At 45.4% G+C, this 17616-nt stretch overlaps 1 protein-coding gene across 5 annotated transcripts in view; it reads left to right on the top strand.

Moving 5' to 3' along the window:
- The window catches only part of SLC9A8 (solute carrier family 9 member A8), a 56459-nt gene extending 40579 nt beyond the window's left edge, over positions 1–15880 (top strand). For 3 of the 5 annotated variants that reach the window (XM_083618731.1, XM_083618732.1, XM_083618735.1), the window contains exons 10-16: positions 2–107; positions 4236–4352; positions 7130–7212; positions 9575–9686; positions 10523–10743; positions 14313–14459; positions 15232–15880. In XM_083618731.1, the coding sequence (XP_083474857.1) occupies positions 2–107; positions 4236–4352; positions 7130–7212; positions 9575–9686; positions 10523–10743; positions 14313–14459; positions 15232–15339 (894 nt within the window). In that variant the 3' untranslated portion in view covers positions 15340–15880. The remainder of the gene's footprint in view (position 1; positions 108–4235; positions 4353–7129; positions 7213–9574; positions 9687–10522; positions 10744–14312; positions 14460–15231) is intronic. The other 2 variants (XM_083618733.1, XM_083618734.1) reach the window with 1 other exon arrangement.
- Positions 15881–17616: the final 1736 nt, after the last annotated feature.

The raw sequence follows: 17616 nt of genomic DNA on the forward strand, positions 1-17616 counted from the left end.
CGTGCTGAAGCATATTGATTTACGGAAAACTCCTTCCCTGGAGTTTGGAATGATGATCATCTTTGCTTATCTTCCCTACGGACTTGCAGAAGGCATTTCTCTCTCAGGTAAGTTGCAAAACGAATAAGCCCAAGGCCTCTTGAGATTGTCAAAAAGATACACAGTCTGTTGGGATCGTCAGAACTTTCTGCTTCTTTGGCATATTTCTTGTCCACAGTTTTCTGCAAAGGCTGTAGAGCTCATGCGCCAAATTTGTGCTACAGAGTCTACAGTAGACTCTGCGTCCGCTATGTTGCGTCCAAATAAAAAGCTCTTCTGCTACTTCTGGAGGTTGCTTGAGCTCTAGTACATTTTGTGGCGGAACTCCACAATGGGGGAAATGTACTGTTTCAGATCAGTGCATGCTTTTGTTCTACCCCAGTAGCTCAGGGTAGAAGGTATTACCTAACTGGTTTATTTGTGTCCTGGAACCCAACCTCCAGTCTGATACTGAAAGAGAGGGGATGGTTAGTGGGTTTAAATCCCCAATACATATAAACCTGGTGTTGCTCTGAGTTACTTTTACCCAGGGGAGGGAACAAGGTGGGGTGTGTACTCAGGCTGTACATTCTAGGTAGAAGAAAGAACATCTGTACAAGAGCCATGCGTCGTATGAAGTTGATACTCAGGTAGTATAAATAAAGTGTCTGTTCTTGGTTGAACTCAGTCATGTCTATAGGAAGAGAAGACAAGGAAGCGCTCTCCGTATTGATTGATCTAAGCCTGCTTTGTAGTCTGTTCCAACACTTTTTGCTCATAATGTAACCCGTGTGGTTACATTAGTCCCAAGGCTAATGCTACATTAGCACCAACAAGGGTGCTTCAGGAAACCCAGGTCCCTTTCCAGAGTCTGATATAATGGAACTTGGAACACAGTCTCCTGTTTTTAACACCATTCTTACTCTCCTCCCCACCCCTACCCCTGCCACCAAATAAGGGATCTTGAATTAAGACTTGGAAGGAAATGCATGTTTAATCATCATGAAACGTAATGTAAGGAGCCTAAGTGCTCCTCTAAAGCATCTGGGGGGTTGTGACTTGACATAAGTCCATTTGCATTTATTATATTCACAGGTGGGTGGGTATGAAAGATTACAGTCAAATAGTGGTGGTTTCTGCATATAGAATTTGAAACATTCTCCCTCATTCTTTCTGCAAATACTTAAGAAAACTCCCATTTGATTTGCCACAAGTTTTATAGTTCTTCTTATTACATTTCTTTCCATCTTTCCTCCAAGAAGCTCAAAGATGGCACATACAGTTCTTTCTCTGTTTTATCCTCTCAACAGCCCTGTGAGGTAGGCTAGGCTGAGAGACAATGACTGGCCCAGGCTCACCCAGTGAGCTTCATGTCTGAGTGGGGATTCGAACCCTGGTTGCCCACATCCTAGTCTAACGCTCTAACCTCTGCACCATGGTGGCTCTCTGATGTGTCTGTTCCATCTAAGCCTGCCTGCCATTCATCTCAAGCATCAGAGCTTGAAATCCATCTTGCTTTAAATGTAAGAGGTGCCCTATTCCTTCCCTTTCTGGTTGTTCCTTTATGATTCCATAGGAGGCATGATGGACGACTGCTAACAGCTTACACAGTGAATCTAATTCATCTAAGGCAGACATGAAGCAGCTCTTTTGATGACCACTTCCATTTCACTTACGATGGCAACACTTGTGTATTGGCACATAGAATGCAGAGTGGATTTTCAAGCTCTTCCCCATCCTGTTGTTGTTTAGTCATTTAGTCGTGTCTGACTCTTCGTGACCCCATGGACCAGAGCACGCCAGGCACTCCTGTCTTCCACTGCCTCCCGCAGTTTGGTCAAACTCATGCTGGTAGCTTCAAGAACACTATCCAACCATCTCGTCCTCTGTCGTCCCCTTCTCCTTGTGCCCTCCATCTTTCCCAACATCAGGGTCTTTTCCAGGGAGTCTTCTCTTCTCATGAGGTGGCCAAAGTATTGGAGTCTCAGCTTCAGGATCTGTCCTTCCAGTGAGCACTCAGGGCTGATTTCCTTCAGAATGGAGAGGTTTGATCTTCTTGCAGTCCATGGGACTCTCAAGAGTCTCCTCCAGCACCATAATTCAAAACCATCAATTCTTCGGCGATCAGCCTTCTTTAAAAACTTCCCCATCCTGAGGCGACCCCAATGATCCCATGTTTACCCTTCTGTAGCAGTGCATCCCAGATGAAATCTGGGAAACCGTGGAACTATTAATAATTAGAAATTTGGAGCCCATTCAGTGATTTAATAAACACTTAATGAAGTGTTAGGAATTACATTGGGCAAATTGAGTTATTACGTAACTGAGCATTTTTTAAAAATCAGCCAAGGGATTATGGAAACACTGAGGTTTACTGAGCCTGTCAGCTACTATCAGATCACTATCTGTGTTCTAGTGCTGCAGGGGCTTGGCCCCTTTTTGTTCCTGTAGCCCAGTCCTGATTGCATGGGAAGTTTTTCATTTCCTTTGTGCAAGCACTTGCACATCTGAGTGAAATTCCTCAGAGCTTGGCAAATGCTGTCTAGGTGGAGTTTGGTGACGTGTCATGTGTGATCTCACTTTCGTGGATGGTACATGCGGTGATTTCCCTGCTGGAAAATATCTCCGCCTGCTTCCTCCAGCTCTGTGAATTCATAGAAAGTACACAGGGACTTTGAATCAATGGGCTTAGCTTTAAAACCATAGTTCAGGATCTTCAGTTTACTTTCAGATGGCCTCTGAGACCACAGTCACAATTGGGAGGGGGGGAGATGCCAAAGAATCATGGCTTTAGCTACGTTCAACCCACTTTTGTGTCTGCTTGAAAAAATAAATTTAAAAAATCAGTTCCGTAGAAGCTTGAATGAGTTCACCTGCTGAATAGTTGGCAAGATGCCTTTAGTTTGATAAATCACAAGTTATGCAGTAAATCTTATATAAATTTTGTTTTAAAAATTGGAATCTTAAAAAAGATAGTCTCTCAAAACTAAGTTACTAAGAAGCATCAACTCAAAAAAAATTGGGCTTCTGTAATTATAGTAGACTTCAACCTTGACTCAAAGTCCCAAACTACATACATATATACATACATAGAATCAGAGCTGGAAGGGGCCCTATGGATCATCTAGTCCAACCCCCTGCAATGCCAGAAAATGCCCCCATACGGAGATCAAACCTGTGACCTTGGCATTATCAGCCCCATGCTCTAACCAATTTTGCTGACCGGCAAGGCTATAATGCTCAAAGTAACTTGCTCTGAGCCATATTCTTTTCCATTCCAGCTCAACCAACTTGTAGCCAAACCTCACCAGTCCTTTAAACTGCTTTTGCTAAAGAAAGTACCGAGTTAATAGTGCTTTCTGAGTTTCAGTGGGCTTTCACCCAGGAAACCTTGTGCCACAATAAATGGGCTCATCTTGAAGGGACCACTTCAGATTCTGCCCCTCCCACCCCCTGAGCTGACTTACTAACTGCATTGAAGGGTGAGAATATTGTTGATGATGAAAGCAGTATATTCACAGATTGTATGTAGTCCAGCGTTATCTGCTATCCCAGAAAATATTTTATTTCCTTCTTGGTTTCTTGCAAGCTTTCCCCCCTGAAATCTGGGATGCTGTGGAAGGACAGATGGTGCCGTTTCCTGGCCTGTAGATGTTTTGATTTATAGCTTTTCTACCCCTAAGGCAGAAAACATGTGGGTTCAGCCTCTCATACGGTGATGCAGCTCGGTAGCCTGATCCAAAGTGCTTTAGGAGCTCCAGCACAAACCTGAGGCTCCGTCATAAGCAGGGACTGCCTCCCATTAATCTCAAAGATGCCTAAACATCAGCATCCATCCTCCGAGCTGTCTCCAATTTTGAAAGGAATAAGGAAGCCCTTGCATATATAGGAGCTTCTGTGCTTTTAGAACTCATAAAAATGTCCTTTAAGCCTGACAGTGACAAGTCTGGCTATGTTTGCCCAGGTTGAACCAGATGATTGAGGCGCCTTTGGCAGCTGGCCAAACTAATTGTACAATGTCGATGCAACAACTTACACCCAAAGGTGGAGTAGGGCTCACTTCCTGATTTATTTTCCCTGTTCCCTTTTCTGCATCACAGAGCAGTGTTGATATTTGCTAATTGGTCTGGGATGAGCAAGAGCTGGGGGGAGATTTGTAAGGTTATGCATTGATACGTGAAATAATATTTATCTGATTTGTGCTGTTGTTTCTCCAGGTATCATGGCTATCTTGTTCTCTGGCATCGTGATGTCTCACTACACTCACCATAACCTCTCGCCGGTTACACAGATCCTAATGCAGCAGACACTGAGGACCGTTGCTTTCATGTGTGGTATATGCTGTCTTCTTCTTGGTCTCCTTAATCTGAACTTCAGCTATTCAGACGATTCCTGATTATCCAGACACTCATGTAGCTCTCTTGTAGCTATAGACTGGCTTGCCATTATTATTACAGTTGTGCATTGGAAGTCAAATGGAATCCATTCTGGAAGTCCGTTTGACTTCCAAAACGTTTGGAAACCAAAGCGTGGCTTCTCATTGGCTGCAGGAAGCTCCTACAGCCAATCGGAAGCCATGGAAGACTCTTCAGATGTTTGGCTTCCAAAGAACGTTCACAAACCAGAACACTCACTTCCGGGTTTGCGGCATTCAGAAGCCAAAACGTCTGAGTACCAAGGCGTTTGGGATCCAAGGTATGACTGTATTATTATTATTATTATTATTATTATTATTATTATTAATCATTTATATGCTGCCCATCTGACTGAGTTACCCCAGCCACTGGGCAGCTTCCAACAAACTGAAACTCAATAGAGCATCACACATTAAAAACCCCTGACCAGGGAATTGTTTCTCACATTTGTATCCTGCCATGGAGCTCAGGGCAGTGTGGTTAGGAGTTATTTTGCACAGCACGATGCGTGAGAGGCAGTGTGGCCTAGTGGTTGGAGTGCTGGACTAGGACTCGAGAGGCCAGGGTTCAAATCCACACTCAGCCATGAAGCTCAAGGGGTGGCCTTGAACAAGTCACTCACTGTCTCTCATCCTAACCTACTTCACAGGGTTGTTGTTAGGATCAAATGGCAAGGAAGTGAACCCTGCGCCCCACCTTGAGCAAGTAGCAGTGGTTTCAAGTTATCATAAGAGTCTCACTGGATCTAAGGGATGTGAACCTGCGGCCCTCCAGATGTTGTTGGACTCCACCTCCCATCAGCCCCTACCAGCATGACTAGGAATGATAGGAGTTGGAGTCCAGCAACATCTGAAGTCACACAGATTCTCCATCCCTGATCTAGTTCAATGTCTTGGACATCACTGGGTATCCAGATGCTTCTGGGAAAGCCAGCATGGAGGTGATGTCTCGCCTCTGCTGTTGTCCCTTAGCTAATCGCCTCCCCTGCCTGTGAACCTAGACACTTAAGATACCTTGGGTAGCAGCCGCTGCCAGAACGATCACATCTGAATTCATCTAACCACCGTTTAAAGCCATTCAGAGACATGAATTATAGGCAGAGAGAGAAGGAGAGAGAGAAATGTTCCTGTAGCCAGGGGAGTATCTCTTCCACACATTTCCGACTTACTAATACAGAGTCTGCCAAGCAGTCTAAAGTCACCTTTACTGCCAAACAAGATAAAATGTGCAGTAAATCTTTTTCTCTCCCTCATCCTCCAGGCTCTGGCTAAGACTTGCCACAAGATTGATAACAAAATAGATCTCTTTGACTCCTTTCCCCCTCTAGGCTATTTTTAGATTTAGGAGATGCAACATGCCTACATTGCTGATAAAAGCTTTTGGATATAAAGAAACTTTTTTTGGGGGGGGGGGGACCTGGTAACAGATGAATACAAAAGAATATAAAGTGACTAAAAAAGTATTATCTGCATAGCCCATCCTTTCTGATATCGCCTTATTTTAGCCATTTGTGTTTGTCATTTTAAGTGGGGATTACATTATTGTTATTATCACCATCACGTTTATGTCATACTTTTCATCCAAGGAGCTCCGGGTGGTGCACATTGTTCTCCTCCTGCTCCTTATTTTATCCTCACAATAACCCTGCGAGGTAGGTTAGACAAATGATTGGCCCGAGGTCAGCTAGTGAGCTTCATGGCTGAGCCCTCTTCTCACTGGTCCTAGTCCAACACTCTTAATTGCTAAACACATTAATTAATTTTAAGCACATGCAGTTGTCTACTCCTGATCAACTAGTTAAAGTAAAGTAAAGGGACCCCTGACCATTAAGTCCAGTCGTGACTGACTCTGGGGTTGCGGCGCTCATCTCACTTTATTGGCCGAGGGAGCCGGCGTACAGCTTCCGGGTCATGTGGCCAGCATGACTAAGCCGCTTCTGGCGAACCAGAGCAGCACACAGAAACGCCGTTTACCTTCCTGCCGGAGCGGTACCTATTTATCTACTTGCACTTTGACACGCTTTCGAACTGCTAGGTTGGCAGGAGCTGGGACCGAGCAATGGGAGCTCATCCTGGCACGGGGATTCAAACCGCCGACCTTCCGATTGGCAAGTCCTAGGCTCTGTGGTTTAACCCACAGCGCAACCCGCGTCCCTAGTTACGTGAGCCCAAATGTAAGGCTCTTTGTGTTAGTACATCCAAAGTATAATCCATTTGCTCTCATCTGTTTCTCTGCTGTCCCTGCTCTCTCTCACGGTTTTCATACAGGTAGCATATACATACAAGGTCTTTAATTATTAGGTGGGGTGGGTTGCTGTTGCTTTTGTTCACCAGTTCAATGTATGCTCCCCCAACGTAGAACATAAAAGGAGATACAGCCCAATTTTAGAGCTTTCTGCAAAGGAAGCAGAAGAGGAAACTCCTACTCCCTGTTTCCTCTTCTACTGCCTTTAAGAAGAAAATAGAAAATATCAGGGTATCATGAATGCTTCTTTCCATTTTTCTTTACAACACTATTCCGGCTGCCTGTTCATTTATGCAGCTGCATACGTATCAAGCGGTCCTTTTAAGAATTCCCCACACCGTTCAGGCCACAGTAATTCAGTGCTAATAAACTGCAGCATCAAAGGGTCATGCATGTGGTTTTGCATTATCCAGCCTGGTTGACTGTTTGTCTCTGTTCTCTCTCTCTTTCAGAAACCTGCGTTTTTGCATTTCTAGGCCTGTCAATATTTAGCTTTCCTCACAAGTTTGAAATGTCCTTTGTCATCTGGTGCATAGTAAGTACTTTCTTAAGGGATAAACATTCATACTTTTTTAAAGAGAGGTGTTGCGTTGAGCTCTTTTGGTGCTGTTTCAAAGAACCCCCAAATTTTAATGGTTCCATTTTCTGATGAGTTATGAACCCACTGAATAGCCATTGTGTTTTGTTTTTTAAAAAAAGATTCTCTTTTGCAAAATAGGAATAATGGCAAAGCATTCTTGGTCACTGCACTTAGGGGCACCATGTCAAAAGCCTGAGCCAGGGCTTTTCAAAAGTTCTATCTTGGTCACAGTTCTCAAGGGTCTGTGATTTTGGCATATATTCTCTTTGTAGTATATCTAGGCATACGTGAAAAGTTCAGAAATGCAGGTCTCAAGAGCAGGGTGAATGAGAAAGGATTTTCATATAATTTAGAAATGTCCGCCCTAATGAAATCCCATCGACTTTTAGTGGCTGTGCTCTTGAGTTAGCAGAGCTCTGTGAATAGATCAGATTACTGAACAGGTTTTTGAAGTCCGCTTAAAGGTTTGTTTGGTCGAGGCGACCCTCACTTCCGTGGAGTGGGAGTCCCATAATCTGAAGGCCTTTTCTGTGGTGGTCCCTCGGTTTATGAAACTGCTATTTGTCAGAATAGAATTTAGCAGACTAACAGAAACCTGCAATTTACTCTTTGGGGAGGGGGGAGGATTTGGATGGGGCTATGTCCTCTACCCTCACAAGCTGATACCTCTGGCCCTAACTGTTCCCCTATGAAAAAATTCATCACACACCACTGCTCTTTTACTAACCTCTAAGAGGCTGCAGCAGGAGCCAGGATGGGGCTCTGGGTTAAGAGCCTCACTACGAGGCTGGGAGAGCAGCTTGAACAGCACATTGCTACTAGCACTATATCTTGGCCCTGATTTTGACACACTGCTTGCCTTTTTCCTGAGCCCTTCATTGACCCTCCGCTTCCTGGGGCATGGACCTTGCGCTGCCCCTTGGTTTGCTTTTTCCCTGAGCCCTTATTGGAGCAAACAACTTGCCTGGAATTGGACCTTGGAACAGCCTTGGACATTCCTGCCTTGCACAAATCCCCTGCAACCAGGGACCCGCATCCTGTTTCCAGCATTGGCCTGCTGGGTGCCTCCATAATAAGCTCACAAGCACAACAAAGCAGTGATGGCTACCTTGTTTTGCCCCCCCCCCCATGTCTGCTACTGGAGAGATACTTCCTCTGCCCATTTCGCTCTCTGGAGGCCTTGGGAGCTAGGCATTTGCTTCTCTTTCAAAACAAAAGGTGCACAACTCAGAACACGACATATTTTTCTGCAGTGGTTGTGCAAGAAACCCATAGCTCTTGCCTAAGCTCTGACAATATATAGTCGCAATTACTTAATATGCACTCTGCTCCCTTGCATATTTCCTTGGAAGTGTCCCTTTTTATTTAGAACTGCTTTATTTCCAAGTAAATGTGGAGATTATTGGCTGCCTGCTCCATCTCATAGTCAGAAATAGTTAAGAGTGACAGAATGATGGATTCCCCTCCCTGCTTTCAGTGGGCAATTTAAAGAGAATAGTCTACAGCAGGGACTGCTGCTAGCAGGGAGTGTTATTCTGTCACTGTTGAACAGTGAATTGCCAGGGGGAGGAGCATATGAATGATCTTCGAATTGTAGAGTTGGAAAGGAGTTGGAAGGGACCCTGGGGTCATCCAGTCCAACCCCCTGCAATGCAGGAATCTCAGCTAAAGCATCCATGGCAGATGGCCATCCAAACTCTGCTTAAAAACCTCCAAGGAAGGAGAGTCCACCACCTCCCAAGGGAGACTGTTCCACAGATAAGTTTGTGTGTGTGTACGCGCACAAACACACAAGAATATATATACCTACTTTTAGGACAATATGGGAAGGTTGCCTTTTGATGGGGTATAACTGAGAAATAAAAAAAAATACATTATTCTTTTACATATATCACACACATTATTGTAACCTATATCATGAGCTACACCCCACTCCCCTTTTTAAAGGAATAGTTTTCATTATCCCTTTAGTTGGGGCAGTGAGCTTCTTATTTCCATGGATGCAATTCTTCCTCTTCCCGCACAGCCCCTAAATATGTTCTGTGTTTCCCCCTGACCCTTTTGAGCAGATTTGGGGAGGGCACGGGGCATACGCAGGGACAGGAGAGGGAGGGGGAGTTGTGCAAAATAGAAATCCTTTTTCTGGTGGAAGCACTTCCTTGGCAGAAGAGCTGGTGTATAATGGGTTATTTGTGACTCTTGATTGTCAGCTGATCTGAGGAGTGTCCTCACAAGCCGCTTACAATTTGGACTGCTCTGATGTGTGTGAAAGAATGCTTCCCCTTGCCCAGTGGCTAATTTGCTTGCCTTTTGACAGGTGCTTGTGCTTTTTGGCAGAGCTGTCAATATTTTCCCCCTCTCCTACCTGCTCAATTTCTTCCGCGATCACAAGATCACCCCAAAAATGATGTTCATCATGTGGTTTAGTGGTAAGTATTTTGGCTTACTTGATACTTAAAAAAAATAAAATCCTAGTTATTTCTTCATATTGTACTACTGATCAACGTTTATGGAGCAATGCAAGCAAAAAGACAGGTCCCTGCCCTGAGGAGTTTACAGTTTCCATTTTTTTTTTTTTGTATGCTACTAATTTAACTGCCCTGCAACAGCCAGCAGCAAAGCACAAGTTTTGCATGCCGAAGTTCTCCGGCTGAGGCATCTCCAGTGGAATGGCCAGGTAGAAGGTTGCTGTGTGGATGCTGTGTTTATGGAGCCAGGTAGGAGGTGATGGGGAAAAACCTCCAGGTGGAGACCTCCGGGCAGCGTTACTGCCAGTCAGAGTAGGCAATACTGGTCTGGATGTGCCAGTGACCTCACTCAGCATAAGGCAACTCAAATGTCCAACGTTTTGTGAAGGAGACACTAGGAACATAGCAAGCTGTCCTATACCAATGGTCCATGTAAATCAGTTATGTCTGCACTGACTCACAGCAGCTCCTCAGGGCTTCAGCCAGGGGTCCCTCCTAGGCCTGTCTGGAGATGCTGGGGATTGAACCCGAGACGTCCTGCATGCAAAAACATGTTACCACTGAGCTGCAACCCTTTCCCCAACAGAGACAGGGTGAAGGGTAACAAGGGATGACAAATGCAGCCTTGTCAAAAGTCTGTGGGCTGCAGTAGATGAGACCAGGGTGCCGGGCATGGGATGTGCCCAATCTAAAAGCAACAAGCAAAACAACCAAATCATTTCTGTAGCTTAAGAAGCCTGACTGTTGGTGAAGAAATTGCTTTCCTTATTTGGCGGGCTTTTCCTCTGCTCATCTAGGCTTGCGTGGGGCCATCCCATATGCCTTGAGCCTCCATTTGGGCTTGGAGCCGATCGAGAAGCGGCAGCTCATTGGCACCACGACAATCATCATTGTGCTGTTCACCATCTTGTTACTGGGAGGAGGAACCATGCCCTTAATCAGACTGATTGACATTGAAGACTCCAAAGCCCGGCGAAAGAACAAGAAGGACATTAACCTCAGCAAGACAGAAAAAATGGTGAGCTCCTTTTCCTTCCAGGCTTAAGCGGGGCGGATCCTTCACTTTCGCCAAACTCTCTGACCGCTTCTGCCACTGTATGGGAATTAAAGGAAAGGAGAGGCCTTCAGGCCAAGAACTTGATGGCCTCCTGAATGTTCTGCATGGAACATCTCTGCCCTTTAATCCTGGCTTGACAGAGCCCTTTCCCAGTTTGTAATACCACTCACAACTTGAAGTTTAATTGCAAGTTATTTCCTTTAAGTGAAATAGCATTTCTGCTGAAATTCAGTCATGATAGCACTGGGTGGACTGAGTCACATATAAGTGGATGATAATAACACATAGATAGTGAGTCACACATCACTCAGGGAGACAGTGGTGTTCTCCTCCGCCATTAAGCAGCAGCTGTAAATCATTGGTAAGCTGTTCAAAATGGGGATATGCACGGCTCTGTTCAGAGAAAGGCAAAGAGAGTTCCCCAAAGAGTAAAGGTTGCTTACGTCCACTATCTTGCCAAACCAGAAGTACTGTGAAACAGTTGGCTGTACCCAAGCTGTTCTGCAATGTACAGAGCAGGTAGCAACGTGTTCAGAACAGGCCAGTGCTGTACTGAGAAAATGACTTGTACTGGAAGAGCATTCAGATCCACACTTCATGTGGACCTTCACATAAAGCCTAACATGTCTGTTGCACCATATCCAGGTGTTGTGTCAAACAGGGCATGCCAGTGTGGTTCCCATGGGTGAGATGCCCTCGAAGTCTTCCTCTAGTGCCCTAAAGCCTCTGAACTCACCTGTCCACTCCAACTCACGGCCTCACTTGATCATGCAGTGGTTGAGGACGCTTACCTTGTTCTCCCCTGAAAAGCAGCTAGAACTGAAGCAGGCATTTGGAAGACTGGTCCTTTCCCCACTTCCTCTTTCATCTCCATGTGCTTTTCAAGGCCCAGGTTCATTCTACCTGATCTGACTTTCACCTAGATCCGTTGAAAAGTGAGCAGTGTGTGTTTGTGTGAAAGAGAGAGCGCTCACACACGCACGCACACGTATGCTTTCTTTCTCTTGTGTGCAGGGGGGAGCGGGGAGCTGATCCAGGGTAGGGGGAGAGAACCAGAGCAGGTAGCTCCCACATCACTCACTCAAAAATCCGAATGCACCCACGGCCCTTAAAACACTGGTGACTCCAACGTCATTATTGTTACGATAATGAAGCAATGCTGCTGCAAAGTCCTAGCTTGGAATGTAAACATGATGGGAATGTTGGGACTGTGCGTGGGAACAGAGGGGCAGTCTTTCCACAGTGCGAAGCACCGGAATTACCTCAGAGTGTAATATGAGCTGTACAGGAAGTACAGGAAGTGTTTGTCACAACACTGCTGGAGTTTGAAGAGAGCAGTCATGTTTTTTGTAACGCTGCAGAGACAGAAATAAAAGCATGTAAATACGTTTCTGTCTATCTCTTTCCCCTGCCTGGGGAGGGCAGGAAAGAGGGGTGTGTTCTTCTCACGTTTGAGAAGAATCGCCGATAGAGACCTTGCCCGCGCTCGCTGGGGAATGCAGCCAGGGAGGTCAACCGGGATTCAAGCCAGGTGCCTGCGACAGCTGCCAGCTTCTCATGAGAAGGGCTTCCTTTTGAAAAGCTATTTCACAGAAAACCTTCTGTAGCACATTTTAAGGTTTTTGGGTCCCAAGTCAGGACTGAAGCTCCAGGTGGAGTAAAGAATGCCAAAGGCATTTTTGTGGGTTATGAAAAGGGTCTCTACAGAGTAATTTTGTCTGAATCTGGTCAGGTGATTCTCACAAAATTTCTAGAGAGTGCTCCTGAACAGGAGAGAGTAATTGTTCACACATTTCCCACTGAGGACAATTCAGATGATGATGATGATTTTACTGATTACAGTGGTACTGAGAGTGACAGTGATAGCTCAAAGAGCTCAGTTGACACAGTCATTGAGAGGAAATCTCACACAATGGCTAGACCTTCACAGGTGAAAGATGAACCACTGTTTACTATTGGAACTGGTTCTCCAAAGAGTCCTGAGACTGAACCAGTGAGCAGAGAGGATCAGCACCTCTTACGCAGGTCCGAGAGAGTTACAAAGGGTGTACCACCCAAGAGGTATTCCAAAGAGTTTGCTAACTCAGATGTTGCATGTGTTACTATTGTTGACAACTCAAGACAGGTTGAAGCTGTGTCTAAGTCAGAGACAAAGACACAACAGAGAGTTGCTAAGCGTAACACTACATTCCCTAGCCAAGGTAATGCAGATGCACTCATTCCTTGGAAGTCAGACAACCAGAGAGGTACACTGGGGAAACCAGTGGCAGGTAGTTCCAAGGGTGGAACTGAAACAACAGGGGAGTGTTATATGTATAACAACTGTTTGTTTTCTTCTCTGGATCAAGCTATGTTCGCAGCGCACATTGATTCTTATGGGGGAGTATGTTACGATAATGAAGCAATGCTGCTGCAAAGTCCTAGCTTGGAATGTAAACATGATGGGAATGTTGGGACTGTGCGTGGGAACAGAGGGGCAGTCTTTCCACAGTGCGAAGCACCGGAATTACCTCAGAGTGTAATATGAGCTGTACAGGAAGTACAGGAAGTGTTTGTCACAACACTGCTGGAGTTTGAAGAGAGCAGTCATGTTTTTTGTAACACTGCAGAGACAGAAATAAAAGCATGTAAATACGTTTCTGTCTATCTCTTTCCCCTGCCTGGGGAGGGCAGGAAAGAGGGGTGTGTTCTTCTCACGTTTGAGAAGAATCGCCGATAGAGACCTTGCCTGCGCTCGCTGGGGAATGCAGCCAGGGAGGTCAACCGGGATTCAAGCCAGGTGCCTGGGACAGCTGCCAGCTTCTCATGAGAAGGGCTTGAATTTCCCAACAATTATCTCCCATCGAAGACACTTAAATGCCTAGTTTACATGTTGTGCTAAGCCACAGTTTAGTGGCATGTGCATGGACCTCAGGGGGTTTCGCCCCCCCCCCGGCCGCGCCTGCGTTAAATAGGGCAGGTCACACCCTCTGAGCCAGGCGATTGGCTGTCCAGGGGATGACGCAGCCGAGGATTCCCTCAATCGCGTGGAGGCTGAGAGCCAGCTGCCACACGCATGGTGTGGGCATGAAGCCCGCAACATCACCTCCTTCTGCAGGTGAAAGTGGCTTTCTTGACCATCCATCTACTTTGATGCTACTGGTGCAAATCCAGACTGGGCAAAGCTCAGTTGGAGGCTTCATTCACAAAAGAGGCAAGCAGCCTTGCTGGATAAATACCAGGTCCCTAGCAGGTGCGCTTGCCACTTTCCTTCTCCATGTGTTTGGCACAGCCATAACCGTCAGCAGTATCAGAGCAGGACTGATGAATGCCATGGCAGTTTTAGCCTCCTCTGAACCCACATTCTTGAAATGGTCTGCTGGAAATTAGCATTTCATTACCCGAATGATCGTTATTATTTATATTGCTGCTTTCTGTCGGGAGTATTGATTGGCTTCAGTGAAGTATGTGAATGGGAAAGGCTAAGAAGTGACTGAGGAAACAATGGTTTGGGATTCTGATGTTTCATTTCCCTTCTCTGATCTCTCCAGGGTAACACCATTGAATCTGAACACTTGTCCGAACTCACCGAGGAAGAGTATGAAGCCCACTACTTAAAGCGCCAGGACCTCAAAGGATTTATGTGGCTCGATGTTAAATACTTGAATCCTTTCTTCACTAGGCGGCTCACACAAGAGGTGGGTTCGGCCATTGTGCCTCTGAATACCATTTGCTGGGAATTGCAGGTGGGCAGAGTGCTGTTGTGCTCATGTCCACCTTGCAGGCTTTCCACTGGCATCTGAACTGAACTAGATGGCTGAACTAGATGAGCCATTGGCCTGATCCTTCACATTCTTAGGAATCACTTCGCACAGCAATTTTCTGAAGCAGTTTAGAAGAAAAATATGTAGTGATACTGTAAAAACACACACCCAACTTATTAAAAACACTATTAAAAACACACACCCAACTTATTAAAAACACTATTAAAAACACACACCCAACTTATTAAAAACACTATTAGTTCAATCATTCAATCATTGTTTCTTAGGCATCTAGGCATCACCAAACAAAAACAAACAAACCTATATTTGCTTGGTGCTGAAACAGTGACAGCATTGGTGCCGTTCAGGCCTCCCTGGAGAGAGAAGCTAGGTGTGGGATTCAGGAGAGAAAGGGCATTCCCCAGGCTGAGACAGACCCTGGCAGGGAAACTCCTTCCACCTGCAAAGTTTCTTTATTCTGTGCGAATGTTGCCACTACGCTCCCTTTTTCACAGCGTGGTTGGATGAGCTACAGCAACATTTTGTAGCATACAAAGAAATCTTCCATAATTGGTTTAGATTCAGTGCCAGCTTTGTTCAGAACCCACACGTTCAGAAATTGCACTTCTCAGCCACAGGCTGTTCTTCCAACATAGGGAAAGATAGAAATGCTGTCTTAAGCGGTTGCAATGTTCCTTTTCCTTAGGACTTACATCACGGACGCATACAGATGAAAACCCTCACCAACAAATGGTACGAAGAAGTGCGACAAGGGCCCTCCGGTTCTGAAGACGACGAGCAGGAGTTACTGTGACAGGGTGGAGTCCCTTGCGTCAATGACACCAAAAATTAGATTTATGACAGTACTTGAGTTGTGCAGAATGTACTCAGTATACATCTTTGTAAGAGTGCCACCTGGAAACTCCTTTCCTAAGAAAAGGTTGCACCAACGAAAGACGATCTCTAATGCCAAATGTCTCTGGGAGTTATGTCGAATCCTTGAACAGCAAGCACCATCTACTTTGGAATAATGAGAAAATGGGCTGTACCCATTATGATTTGTTCTGTAAATGTACATTAGAGAGATTTCGTAGGACTGTGTCAAAAAACAACAACCCATAATGCACTTTATCCTATACTTTGTCAAATACACTGACCCGTGGTGGGAATGAATGATGAATAATACTGTGAACTTCTATCAGTGGGGTGAGCAAGTTAAATTATTATTTCAGGTCGATCTTTATATTTGCTCTGTTAGTATATTATGGGCTAGGGGTGCGGAGCAAGAATGGTACCAGAAGACTGTTACTGTGCATGAAGAAAAGCACCTAATTAAAACCTCATTGTCTCTGGTATTTCAGAAGATGTTGAGCTGTTTTCTTATTTCTGAGATTGAAATGGCCTGACCTTCTCCTTTACTTCACCCTCCCTGCAGTTGCGATGTAGAACTTTGCTTGAATTTAATCCCCAGCTCTCGCTCTCTCTACATAGCAACTTGAGAACATGTGTATTATTCATTCATTTCCTTTCTTACCCACCCTTCACCATAAGGTCCCAGGGCGGGCTTACGTAAAAATGCAACATCAGTTAAATCAATCTACAATCTGAATAATAGGGTGGGGACTAAAATGTATACCTCTGAGGTGTCTTAAACCTGGGCAAAGAGTTAGCATATGATGAAAAACAGACAGTCAACTTGCCAGACTCGCCTCCCTAGGGAGGGAACCCCACAGCCAAGAGCTGCCACCTCAAATGCCCCCTCCCAGGCTGCCACCCCTTGAACCTACCAGGGCATTGGAACTATGAAGGGAGCTCCATAATGACAAAAGATTAGGCCCCTAATCAGCACTGTTGGCTTGGAGCTGTAGCAAGGCGCAGTTATTGTCATCTGGCGTTTCTGAACTGTTCATCCATTGATGGTTTGCAGGTGTAAATTGGTACCTAGGACAGCTGGAGTCTCTAAAGCTAAGTGATGGTCCTTTCCATGGCTGATGCCATCAGCAACCTTAATGGGGTAGGAGAGCTATGGGGAGGGGGGTCACATCTGGCAACCAATGCACCCCTTTGGTATCAGACAGTACATGGGTAGACATTTCTGAAAAGCCCGGTACACAAAATTTCACAGCCATCTAGTTTCTGTAGTGGCTTATTTACAGGAATTTAGTGTTTACAGGTATTTAGTGTTAACTCTGGTGGTGTGTACTTGATTCTGACCAAACTAAGCCTCCTAGAGCACAATACAGTGGTACCTCGGGGTTACATACGCTTCAGGTTACATACACCTCAGGTTACAGACTCCGCTAACCCAGAAATAGTGCTTCAGGTTAAGAACTTTGCTTCAGGATGAGAACAGAAATTGTGCTCTGGTGGTGCGGCGGCAGCAGGAGGCCCCATTAGCTAAAGTGGTGCTTCAGGTTAAGAACAGTTTCAGGTTAAGTACGGACCTCCGGAACGAATGAAGTACTTAACCCGAGGTACCACTGTATATAGCAGGAGCCTTAGTCTAGGTTATTGATCAGGCCTTAACTTCAGTGGCACTACAGCGTCAGGTGTTCCCAAACTGTTCACGAGCACTATAGAACAGCCTTTGCCCACCTGATGCCCGCCAGGTGTTTTGGACTACAAATCCCATCTGCCCAAGCCAGCACAGGGCTGATGGGAGTTGTAGTCCAAAACATTGGGTGGGCACCAGGTTGACCAAGACTGGTGTAGGAGATTGTATGCTTGATGGCAAGGCAGCCAGGCTCTAGCCCACACTGTCCCTGCCATGATCTATTGTAAGACCTCCACAAGATCTAAGGTATTTTTTTGCAAAAAAACCTCCTTATGCTTTACTTCAGAGAAAAAGATTGGGCTGCACATATCAGAAGCTGGGAATGGAAACTGGAGACAACTATACCTAACCTGTTTTTGTTACCCTGCACCTTTATGAGCATTGGAGTTTTTAAGGAGAGGTTGGATGGCCATCTGCCATGGATGTCTTAGCTGAGATTTCTGCATTGCAGGGGGTTGGACTAGATGACCCTCAGGGTCCCTTCAGCTCTACAATTCTGATTCTATGAGATCAGCCTTACCCAGCAGAGCTACGTTT

The sequence above is a fragment of the Podarcis filfolensis genome, assembly GCF_964270895.1.
Source record: "Podarcis filfolensis genome assembly, chromosome: 6".
Classification (NCBI taxonomy): domain Eukaryota; kingdom Metazoa; phylum Chordata; class Lepidosauria; order Squamata; family Lacertidae; genus Podarcis; species Podarcis filfolensis.